General features: G+C 61.1%; 1 protein-coding gene across 1 annotated transcript; it reads right to left on the bottom strand.

Moving 5' to 3' along the window:
- Positions 1-4,945: 4,945 nt before the first annotated feature.
- C26H2orf68 (chromosome 26 C2orf68 homolog) lies at positions 4,946-10,362 on the bottom strand. Its single transcript, XM_038384808.2, is given in 5 exon segments — positions 4,946-6,139; positions 7,030-7,175; positions 8,036-8,151; positions 10,231-10,292; positions 10,294-10,362. Coding segments are annotated over 5 exon segments (501 nt in total). The 5' UTR covers positions 10,348-10,362; the 3' UTR covers positions 4,946-6,016.
- Between the last annotated feature and the right edge of the window lie 1,317 nt (positions 10,363-11,679).

Consider the following 11,679-nt stretch of genomic DNA (forward strand, 5'->3'; position numbering starts at 1 on the left):
CAGTATGGCCATTCTTATGTTAACCCACGGCTGTTCTGGATGACCAGCACCAGAACGAACCTGGATCCCCTGGGGCCAAGTGGGTTATGCACCATGTGCTCAGTGGCGGTCTAGAGCCCTGGATTCGCAGCAGTGTTTGGGAGCAGCAACGGATGCAGGCTTGTTACAAACCCCAGCTGACAAGCTCATTTGGTGGACATGGTTGGATGCTACGTTCTGTGGCCTGGCCCCAGGACACCCTGGCTCCCTTGGAGCCACCACTGACACCAAGGGAGCTGCACAGAGATAGGGGGAGAATGTGGCCTGCAGGTAGCAACTCTTGTCGTTATTCCTAGGCCCTTCTTTTCACATCCAGCATGGCCTGATGGGAGCCTCTGCTTCCCTGGAGACCAGCCTGCCCTGCCCCTGCCCTGTTTCTCTCCCCCACTCCCTTGGCACAGTGCATCTTTCCCTTTCTTCCCGTCAGCCGTTGCCACCCAGGAGAGTGCTCCACCCCCATTCCAGCTGCTCAAAGAATCCACAATGGGACACTGAATACAGACATTGAAAGTGCCATCAATGGGCTTTGGAATCAACACTTCACTGGGATTAGTGCGGTGTTTGCAGCTCTCCAAGCCCTTGCTTCAGGCTCTCTGCAGACTCAGGCAGGCAGTGCTATCTCACAGGGCACGTTTTCAGGGGTTTCTTAACTACTCCGTGGACTGGACATTCCCTTTGTGGTTCAGAATGAAGACTGAGATGCTGCAGGATCTGAACGTGCCACACAGGTCGCAGGAATACAGCCAGCAGGCTGGGTCCGGCTCGGACGCTGCGGCTGTAAACTCTGAATGGTAAACAGACACCCAAAGACCACCTTTCTGTGCAAAAGTGGTGTGCCTCCCAGAGCTACCACCCCCCCGCAGACCCCCATCATTGCAAGACCATGGCAGAAGGACAAGCCATTTGGCAAATGTTGTGTGCAAATGGCTGCGTGGCCCAATCTCATTGCAGGAAAGGTGACTATTCTCTTCCCTTTAATTTCAGGAAAGCCATATGGCTAGTGGCTAGACCACTGTTTTGCTAGGTGACCCTTGGACTTTCCCTTCCCGTGCCTCAGTTTCCTCACTGGTAAAATGGGGGTAGCCATGGTGCCCATTGCAAACGCTTTGAGATCTATGGCTGCAGAGCTCAGTGGCATGGTCGTTCTGTGCATAGCTAGATACGAGCAGGGTCTGAAAGTGACCTTGGCCCAGAAAGGTTTGCGGGATTGTCTGAGTATCTGGATTGTGACAGTACCTGGGACTCCACACAATGGAAAGGCAGCCCCACACCCGTGATTTGTGCCAGTTCAGTGAAACCATCACCCCCGTGAGGACACACTGATTGCACATCAGCTTGACCCGGTTCCCAATCCACTGAAGTTAAATTGCTAGAACCTGGTTCAAACAGAGACATACACATGGGAGGGTTTCGCTCCATTTAAAGGGCACAACTCTCCCTGCAGGCCTATCTACCAACCCACCTCAGGGGCGAGAATCTTCTCCTTTGAGCTCACGCGAGCTCTGGGCTTGGTGAAAACTGCTCACTGCCCCCCAAACCGCGAAGTGCCAGAGAAGCGGACGGATCGCCGTACCCCAGAGCAGGCCCTAGTGGGAATTATACCCTCCCTCAGGTGGCCTCACCTCTCTGCCCTCAGGGGAGATGACCCGATGCGTGTGGGAGTGAGCGCAGGGGGCGAGCTGGTCCTACAAGGGCCTGATTTGGCGTGGGGAGACCTGGGGGAGGGGGTGACCTAACGCCAGTGGAGACTGGGCAGTACAAGAGCTGCCTTCTGCTCTTATTGCTCAGTGGTCAGTGCACAGGACAGGGAAGCCGGACTCCTGGATTCCATTCCCAGCTCTGCTGCTGAACGGCTGCCTGAGCTCACCCGAGTCATTTTCACTCTTTGCACCTCAGTTTCCCCAACAAATCAAGGGGCGGGTCGCCAGCTGAAGTGCCTCTCCAGATCCCAGAAGGAAGGAAGAGCTTCTGGCCCATGGCAGCAATTGGATGGGGTGCAGCATGGCATAGCGGCGACGGCACCATGCTGGCGCTCAGAAGAGCTGGACCCATTCATAGAATCATAGAATATCAGGGTTGGACGGGACCTCAGGAGGGCATCTAATCCAACCCCCTGCTCAAAGCAGGACCAATCCCCAACTAAATCATCCCAGCCAGGGATTTGTCAAGCCTGATCTTAAAAACCTCAAAGGAAGGAGATTCCACCACCTCCCTAGGTAACGCATTCCAGTGCTTCAGCACCCACCCAGTGAAAAAGTTTTTTCTAATATCCAACCTAAACCTCCCCCATTGCAACTTGAGACCATTACTCCTTGTTCTGTCATCTGCTACCACTGAGAACAGTCTAGATCCATCCTCTTTGTAACCTCCCTTCAGGTAGTTGAAAGCAGCTATCAAATCTCCCCTCATTCTTCTCTTCTGCAGACTAAACAATCCCTCAGCCTCTCCTCATAAGTCATCATGTGCTCCAGCCCCCTAATCATTTTTGTTGCCCTCCGCTGGACTCTCTCCAATTTTTCCACATCCTTCTTGTAGTGTGGGGCCCAAAACTGGACACAGTACTCCAGATGAGGCCTCACCAATGTCGAAAAGAGGGGAACGATCAAGTCCCTTGATCTGTTGGCAATGCCCCAACTTATACATCCCAAAATGCCATTGGCCTTCTTGGCAACAAGGGCACATTGTTGACTCATATCCAGCTTCTTGTCCACTGTAACCCCTAGGTCCTTTTCTGCAGAACTTCTGCCTAGCCATTTCGTCCCTAGTCTGTAGCGGTGCATGGGATTCTTCCGTCCTAAGTGCAGGATTCTGCACTTGTCCTTGTTGAACCTCATCAGATTTCTTTTGGCCCAATCCCCTCATTTGTCTAGGGCCCTCTGTATCCTATCCCTACCCTCCAGCGTATCTACCTCTCCTCCCAGTTTAGTGTCATCTGCAAACTTGCTGAGAGTGCAATCCATCCCATCATCCAGATCGTTATTGAAGATGTTGAACAAAACCGGCCCCAGGATCGACCCTTGGGGCACTCCGCTTGATACTGGCTGCCAACTAGACATGGAGCCATTGATCACTACCCATTGAGCCCGACAATCTAGCCAACTTTCTATTCACCTTATAGTCCATTCATCCAGCCCATACTTCTTTAACTTACTGGAAGAATACTGTGGGAGACTGTGTCAAAAGCTTTGCTAAAGTCAAGGAACAACACGTCCACTGCTTTCCCCTTATCCACAGAGCCAGTTATCTCATCGTAGAAGGCAATTAAATTAGTCAGGCATGACTTGCCCTTGGTGAATCCATGCTGACTGTTCCTGATCACTTTCCCCTCCGCTAAGTGCTTCAGAATTGATTCCTTGAGGACCTGCTCCATGATTTTTCCAGGGACTGAGGTGAGGCTGACTGGCCTGTAGTTCCCTGGATCCTCCTTCTTTCCTTTTTTAAAGATGGGCACTATATTAGCCTTTTTCCAGTCGTCCGGGACTTCCGCCGATCGCTATGACTTTTCAAAGATAATGGCCAATGGCTCTGCAATCACATCCGCCAACTCCTTTAGCACTCTCAGATGCAGTGCATCCGGCCCCATGGACTTGTGCTCGTCCAACTTTTCTAAATAGTCCCGAACCACTTCTTTCTCCACAGAGGGCTGGTCACCTCCTCCCCATGCTGTACTGCCCAGTGCAGTAGTCTGGGAGGTGACCTTCTTCGTGAAGACAGAGGCAAAAAAAGCATTGAGTACATTAGCTTTTTCCACATCCTCTGTCATTATGTTGCCTTCCTCATTCAGTAAGGGGCCCACACTTTCCTTGACTTTCTTCTTGTTGCTAACATACCTGAAGAAACCCTTCTCGTTACTCTTAACATCTCTTGCTAGCTGCAACTCCAGGTGTGATTTGGCCTTCCTAATTTCACTCCTGCATGCCCGAGCAATATTTTTATACTCCTCCCTGTTCATTTGTCCAGTCTTCTACTTCTTGTAAGCTTCTTTTTTATGTTTAAGATCAGCAAGGATTTCACTGTTAAGCCAAGTTGGTCACCTGCCATATTTGCTATTCTTTCTACACATGGGGATGGTTTGTCCCTGTAACCTCAATAAGGATTTTTTAAAATACAGCCAGCTGTCCTGGACTCCTTTTGCCCTCATGTTCTTCTCCCAGGGGATCCTGCCCATCAGTTCCCTGAGGGAGTCAAAGTCTGCTTTTCTGAAGTCCAGGGTCCGTATTCTGCTGCTCTTCTTTCTTCCCTGTGTCAGGATCCTGAACTTCACCATCTCATGGTCACTGCCTCTCAGGTTCCCATCCACTTTTGCTTCCCCTACTCAGCATGTCAAGAAGAGCTCTGCCCCTAGTTGGTTCCTCCAGCACTTGCACCAGGAAAGTGTCCCCTACACTTTCCAAAAACTTCCTGGATTGTCTGTGCACCGCTGTATTGCTCTCCCAGCAGATATCAGGGTGATTGAAGTCTCCCATGAGAACCAGGGCCTGCGGTCTAGTAACTTCCGTGAGTTGCCAGAAGAAAGCCTCGCCATCTCATCCCCCTGGTCCGGTGGTCTACAGCAGATTCCCACCACGACATCACCCTTGTTGCTCACACTTCTAAACTTAATCCAGAGACTCTCAGGTTTTTCTTCAGTTTCAGACTTGAGCTCTGAGCAGTCATACTGCTCCCTTACATACAGTGCTACTCCCCCACCTTTTCTGCCCTGCCTGTCCTTCTTTCGTAGCTCTGCTGGGTGAGCTGGGCCAGGCTGATAAGACTTGTCCATTTCAGGGGCGGGGCGAGGACAAGTGAAGGACCACCAGCCTAGGAGAATAAGGGGGTTGGGGGCTAGAACACCCATAGGGCGCGGCCCCAGTGATCCCCATCCAGACAGGGGACGCACAGGAATGCTCGTTACTACAAACCCTGGTTCTGTTTTGTCAGCGGGTTTATTGGTGCCGTGAGCACAGGGCCCTGCGGTCCCAGTGCCGAGAGCTCCCTGGGGCAGGCCTGGCTGGCCATGGTACTGGGGCACGAGGCTCATTCATTTCTCCAGCGCCCCTGGGGCCAACAGGCACTAGAATAGAGACGCCTGACGCAGCCCGGCTCTGAGGGGGCAGTTCCACCATGTATGTAGGACAGATCCAATGGGGTTCAGCCGGTTCCTCCACCCAGGACACAGGGCCTCCCCTAAAGGGCTCAGTGGCACATTCCTGCCTGGGTGGGGGCATGGGGCCCATGGCAACCTCTCAGGGACCAGACCAATCCTGGTGCCCTCCGGCCACTGCCCCAGCTGCCAGGTCCTGTATTGTGTGCTGGCCAACAGCCTGGCACCTTCAACCAGCCACAGAGCTCCCTTAAACAACAGTCTGCCTGGGTGTGAGCCCCCCGGGAATTGAGCCAGAACAGGGAGCAGCTCAGCCACCCACAGAACGGAGGAGAGGGGACCCCAAGGGATGGGAGTTGGGGAAATGGGGATGGGGGACCCTGGGGGCATGGAAATCAGGGAACAGGTGGATGGGGGAGCCAGGGGGACTGGGTGCTGGGGAACCCTGGGGGATTGGAGGCTGGGCGTGGGGGGACCCTGAGAGGAGGGGGAGCAGGGGAACCTCGGGGAAGGTAGGCTGGAGGACCCTGGGGCAAAGTGGTTTCATGTGGCCTGTCAGCACCAGTGCATCCTCCAGGCATTACCAGGCTGGGTGAGGCTCCTCCTGCCAGGCTGTGCCCAGGGCTTCATCTGCCCGAGTTCCCAGGAGCCCCCAGGCCACCCCACTCAGGATCCCCTACCTAGGAGCCAGCTCCTCCTGGGGGCACCAGCGCTGGGCCCTGGCTGCTGGGGGTGGCTGGTAGCAGCAGGGAACAAACCCGCTCAGCAAGTCTGTCAGAGCTTGGGGCAGCCGGTCCTTGCTCCCTGGGGCCTGAGCCTCCAGCCCCCACCAGCCAAGGTGCTGCAGCTCCCCATGTGCGCTTGGCTCCCCGTCCAGCATAGCTGCCATGGGCCTCAGCGCTTCGCCCTCCGCTTCCGCAGCTCCTCCTGCACCCGCTGCCTCAGGGCTTCGCGCAGGGGCGGCTCCAGCGGGCTCTGGGCACAGACCTTCTCCGTCACCTCCTTGGGGCTGTCATCCTGCAGCGAGAGGGGCAGGGCCCGTGGTCAGCTCCGGAAACTCCTGCCACCCAACTCCCGGATGCGCCCAGCTCTCTGTCCCAGTGGAGCAATCAGCTGAACGACAGCTCCCTGCACCACCCGGTGCAGCATGTGCCAGGGCCCCAGCATGCCCCAGCTGGACAATCCCCCGTCACTCTGTGCTGGCTGCAGCCTCTGCCATGGGGTCTGCGGGTCCAGGCCCGTGTTTGTGGAGGGGAGGGCTGCTGGGCCGGCAGCTGCCATGTGAAGGGAGAGGGATCGGCTGGTGCCTTCTGCCCCGGAGAGTCGGGGGAGCAAGGGGAGAGCGCAAGAGATGGGGAGACACCAACAGGATGGAGGGACCGCACAGAACACTGGGAGTGACAGCGCCCCCTGCTGAGCCCCCTACCCTGCTCTCCACATCACGGTGCCCCACATTGAGCCCCCTTCCTGCTCCCCACAGCACGGCGCCCCACGCCGAGCCCCCTCCCCGCTCCCCACAGCACGGCGTCCCCCGCCGAGCCCCCTCCCCGCTCCCCACAGCACGGCGTCCCCCGCCGAGCCCCCTCCCCGCTCCCCACAGCATGGCGCCCTGCACTGAGCCCCCTCCCCGCTCCCCACAGCACAGCGCCTCCTGCCGAGCTCCCACCCCTCTCCTCACAGCACGGCGCCCCCTGCCGAGCTCCCACCCCTCTCCTCACAGCACGGCGCCCCCTGCCGAGCCCCCCCGCCCCGCTCCCCACAGCACAGCGCCCCCCTGCCGAGCTCCACACCCTGCTTTCTTGCAGCCCAGGCCCTAACACCTCACTCAGTCATTGGGGTCAGCCCTGACCCAGGGGGAGAGCGCTCCCTACTAGCTCCCACCCTTTCCTGGTGTGCCAGACACACACCTGGTGTACAATGACCGAGGTGACCTCGCCGCTGTCGGCCTCATACTCGAGGCAGAAGAGCTCTGTGCTGCGGGGGTCTGGCTCGGTGCCGGAGCTGCTCTCGCTAGACCCCTCATACTCCAGGCCACAGGCTGTGTCCACTCGACCTGGGGAGCAAAAGGAAGGCGATTAGGGGAGTGTAGCCAGATGGTGCCTGAACCCACGCAGAGAACACAGGAACTGGGCACAGCAGTCTGGAAATGGAGTCCCTGAACCTGGCACCAGGTATCTGTCAGATTGAAGGGGCCTTGGTCTAATGCCCCTCACTCCCAACCCGCAGCCCCCTTCTAATCCAACCCTGGGCTCCCCCCAGCTCTCCCTGTGCCCCTCACTCCTGACCCGCATCCCCCTGCTAGTTCAGCCCTGGGCTCCCCATCACACAGCTCTGCTGGTCCCCCTAAATCCTGACCCACAGCCCCGTTAGCCCAGCCCTGGACTCCCCACCAGCTCTGCCGGTGCCTCTCACTCCTGACCTGCAGCCCCTCAGAATCCTGCTAAGCAGAAGTGGCCAGTTGTGATCATCTTTGGACTGGGATGGGCACCAGTTAGGAGGCCCAGAGCAAGGTCCCGCGGGCGACCATCACTGAGGTTTGGACCCAAGGCTCCGGGCAAAGGGACCGCGTGGTTAAACCCTTGTTCTGCGGTGCTGCCAGTGACCAAGGAAAGGGCTGGGCATGCCAGGCCGGTCCCAACCTGATCCCTCGGCCTGGCCAGGGCCCAAATCTGGCTGGTCAGTCAGCCGCCCCTTGGAACTGACGCCCATTGCACCAAAGGCGCAGACATGGTGCTGGGCGGAGCCTGGACTCGCCTCCACCAAACTCAATGACTTGGATCAGCGCAGGAGCCAACAACGCTTGGGCAGCCCCCGCCAACACTCGCTGAGGTGGAGGCACCCCCACTCTGCTGTACACGTGCCACGTCCGCTCCCCAGTGGGAGCACAGAGGGCAGGGCACCGGCTGTGCTCACTTCTCTGGCAGGGGTGGTACACCTGCTGGTCGGGTTTCCTGGGCCGGGGCGGGGTGGGTGTGTGCCTCTTCTTCACCTTCTCCTTGGCCTGCTTCATCTCCCGGTCGTAGTCATCCCTGATGGGGAGGAGAGTGAGGCTGGGGCTCCGGCGGGGCGGGGCGGGCGGGGCTGGGAGCCAGGACAGGTCTGCCTGGAGATGCCATTGACCCGCACGCCTGGGGGGGTATGTGGGGGGGGTTTGCGTAGGGCTTGTGGCAGGATGAGGGGCTGGTGCGGTGGGGGGTGTTACCTTCCCCATCTTACCCTGTTCTCCAGTGGCCACCTTACAGGCTCTGCGGAGGGGAGTGGGGGATATCCCACTTGCTGTTCGCATTAGCAGTTGGGGCCCCCCTATCGCCCGAGACTCCACCGCTGAAGAGAACTGGCAGGGCTGGCACACAGATGCCATGCCAGTAACCCAAAATGTGCCCAGGGAGGGGGCAGGCATGACCTGGGAGGCGTCAAATACCGACCCCCCCAGCCCTGCACCCAGTGAGGGTCCAGCTCCCCCAGCCCTTTCTGGTCTTATACAGGCAGGGCTGGGGGGCACCCAGCCGGACGTGCGGGGGAGTCTGCAGGGCTGGGAGCTCCCATGTGGGTGGGGGGGGTTCCCTGGGGGCAAGGACCAGGAGTCCCAGCCGAGTGGGGGTGGGGGACCCGGGCCGGGGTCAGGTACTTGGGGGCCTGTCCGTGCCCAGGATCCGGCACCTGGAGATCCAGGGGGGCGGGGTCCGGGCCAAGTTCAGGTACCGGGTGGGCGGGGTCCGGTCCCGGGGAGCGGGGTCTGGTGCCGGGGAGGTCGGGCAGAGGGGTCCAGTCTCGGGGAATTCGGGGCAGGGTCCGGGTCCGGGTCCAGGTCCTGTCCCGGGGCGGGGTCCGGTCCGGTCCGCTCCGGTCCCGGGAGATCCGGGGTCCGGTGCCGGGGAGCTCGGGGGGCGGGGTCCGGGTCCAGGTCCAGGTCCGGTCCCAGGGCGGGGACAGGGTCCGGTCCGGTCCGGTCCCGGGAGATCCGGGGTCCGGTGCCGGGGAGCTCGGGGGGCAGGGTCCAGGTCCGGTCCCAGGGCGGGGACAGGGTCCAGTCCGGTCCGGTGCCGGGAGATCCGGGGTCCGGTGCCGGGGAGCTCGGGGGGCGGGGTCCAGGTCCGGTCCCGGGGCGGGGACAGGGTCCGGTCCGGTCCCGGGAGATCCGGGGTCCGGTGCCGGGGAGCTCGGGGGGCGGGGTCCAGGTCCGGTCCCGGGGCGGGGACAGGGTCCGGTCCGGTCCCGGGAGATCCGGGGTCCGGTGCCGGGGAGCTCGGGGGGCAGGGTCCAGGTCCGGTCCCGGGGCGGGGACAGGGTCCGGTCCGCTCCGGTCCCGGGAGATCCGGGGTCCGGTGCCGGGGAGCTCGGGGGGCGGGGTCCAGGTCCGGTCCCGGGGCGGGGACAGGGTCCGGTCCGGTGCCGGGAGATCCGGGGTCCGGTGCCGGGGAGCTCGGGGGGCGGGGTCCAGGTCCGGTCCCGGGGCGGGGACAGGATCCGGTCCGGTGCCGGGAGATCCGGGGTCCGGTGCCGGGGAGCTCGGGGGGCGGGGTCCAGGTCCGGTCCCGGGGCGGGGACAGGGTCCGGTCCGGTCCCGGGAGATCCGGGGTCCGGTGCCGGGGAGCTCGGGGGGCGGGGTCCAGGTCCCGTCCCGGGGCGGGGACAGGGTCCGGTCCGGTCCCGGGAGATCCGGGGTCCGGTGCCGGGGAGCTCGGGGGGCGGGGTCCAGGTCCGGTCCCGGGGCGGGGACAGGGTCCGGTCCGGTGCCGGGAGATCCGGGGTCCGGTGCCGGGGAGCTCGGGGGGCGGGGTCCAGGTCCGGTCCCGGGGCGGGGACAGGGTCCGGTCCGGTGCCGGGAGATCCGGGGTCCGGTGCCGGGGAGCTCGGGGGGCGGGGTCCAGGTCCCGTCCCGGGGCGGGGACAGGGTCCGGTCCGGTGCCGGGAGATCCGGGGTCCGGTGCCGGGGAGCTCGGGGGGCGGGGTCCAGGTCCGGTCCCGGGGCGGGGACAGGGTCCGGTCCGGTGCCGGGAGATCCGGGGTCCGGTGCCGGGGAGCTCGGGGGGCGGGGTCCAGGTCCGGTCCCGGGGCGGGGACAGGGTCCGGTCCGGTCCCGGGAGATCCGGGGTCCGGTCCGGTACCTGGCGATCTGGTTCCGCCGGATGTGCCGCACGAAGCCGTGGCTCATGTCGAGCCGCCCCCCCCGGGCGGCAGCCGCCCCAAGCCGGGCCCCGCTCCGCCTCCGGTCCCGTGTCCATCGGCCCCCGCCTCGCCCAGCGCCGGAGAGCGGCGGCGCCCGGGCCCTGAGACCCGCCCCCGGCCCCGCCCGGCCGAGCGCGGGGAGCCGCGAGAGACGGACCCAGGCCCCGGCTCCCCGGCACCTGCTCAGGCCCCCCCACCCCGGGACCAGCCCCCCGCGTCTCCCCCACAATCCCCCAGGGGCGCCCCCTGCACCGCCTGGAGCGGAGACCATTCACCCTCCTCTCCATCCCGTGTGTCCCCCCTATGCCCCCTACCCAGCGCCACCCGGTACCTGAGCACCGGGCCCCTTCATGTGCATTCAGCCCCCCGGCCCATGCCTCGCACCCCACACCGAGCTCTGAGTCCCCTTTGCACTGCCCCCTTCACTGGCACTCCAGCGCCAAATGAGGTGGGGGGATTGACGCCAGGGTGAATCCTCCACAGGGCAGAGCCCGTGGGCCAGGTGGTCCGCGTTGGATATTGTATCTGTGCACAGGGAGGTTATGTCACGGCAGGGCTGCCTTGAGCCTGGGGCTCATGGGGTCAGTTGAACCCCCAGAAATCAAGAGCACCAACCCTCAGTGGTGCTGTGACCCCGGTCCCTCAGATTTGGCCTGGTTGCCCCTCCGTCAGTGGTACTGCCATCCTGTGCGCCAGATTGCAAAGTGCGGAGCCGGGCTCAGCCCTGCACCGTAGGAGCTGCTGCCCCAGGGGGAGTGTGGGGTAGACATAGCGCACCCACTGAATCTGGAGGCTATGGTCACCCCGGCATAAAGGCAACACAGTCTCAGAACTTTTCTACACTCAGCTGTAGCACTTCAGTGTAGACACTACCCAGCCCACAGGAGGGGTTCTCCCATTGGCCACCTCCCCACGGGGCAGTAGCTAGGTCCCCAGAAGAATTCTTCCATCCACCTAGTGCTGCCTACACTGGGGGTTAGGTTGGCTAAACTACCTAAGGGGGGGGGGGGAAGAATGTGTGGTTTTTCACACCCTTGAGTGAAGTAGTTAAACCAATTTAATTTTCTAGTGTAGACCAGGCCTAAATCAAAGCCTCTGGGTAATGCCAATGCTAAACAATAATAGATTTGAGAGACCAGGTGAGGGAGGTAATATGTTTTATTGGACCAGCTTCTGTTGGTGAGAGAGACAAGGTTTTGAGCCACACAGAGCTCGTCTTCAAGTCTGGGAAACCAACTCAGAGCATCACAGCTAAATACAAGGTGCTAAAGAATCGGTTCCACCTTGTATTTAGCTGTGATGCTGGAAGTGCCTTTCCCAGCCCTGCAGAAGAGCTTAGTGTAGCTCGAAAGCTTGTCTCTGTCACAGAAGTTGGTCCAATAAAAGAT

The sequence above is a fragment of the Dermochelys coriacea genome, chromosome 26 (assembly GCF_009764565.3).
Source record: "Dermochelys coriacea isolate rDerCor1 chromosome 26, rDerCor1.pri.v4, whole genome shotgun sequence".
Classification (NCBI taxonomy): Eukaryota; Metazoa; Chordata; order Testudines; family Dermochelyidae; genus Dermochelys; species Dermochelys coriacea.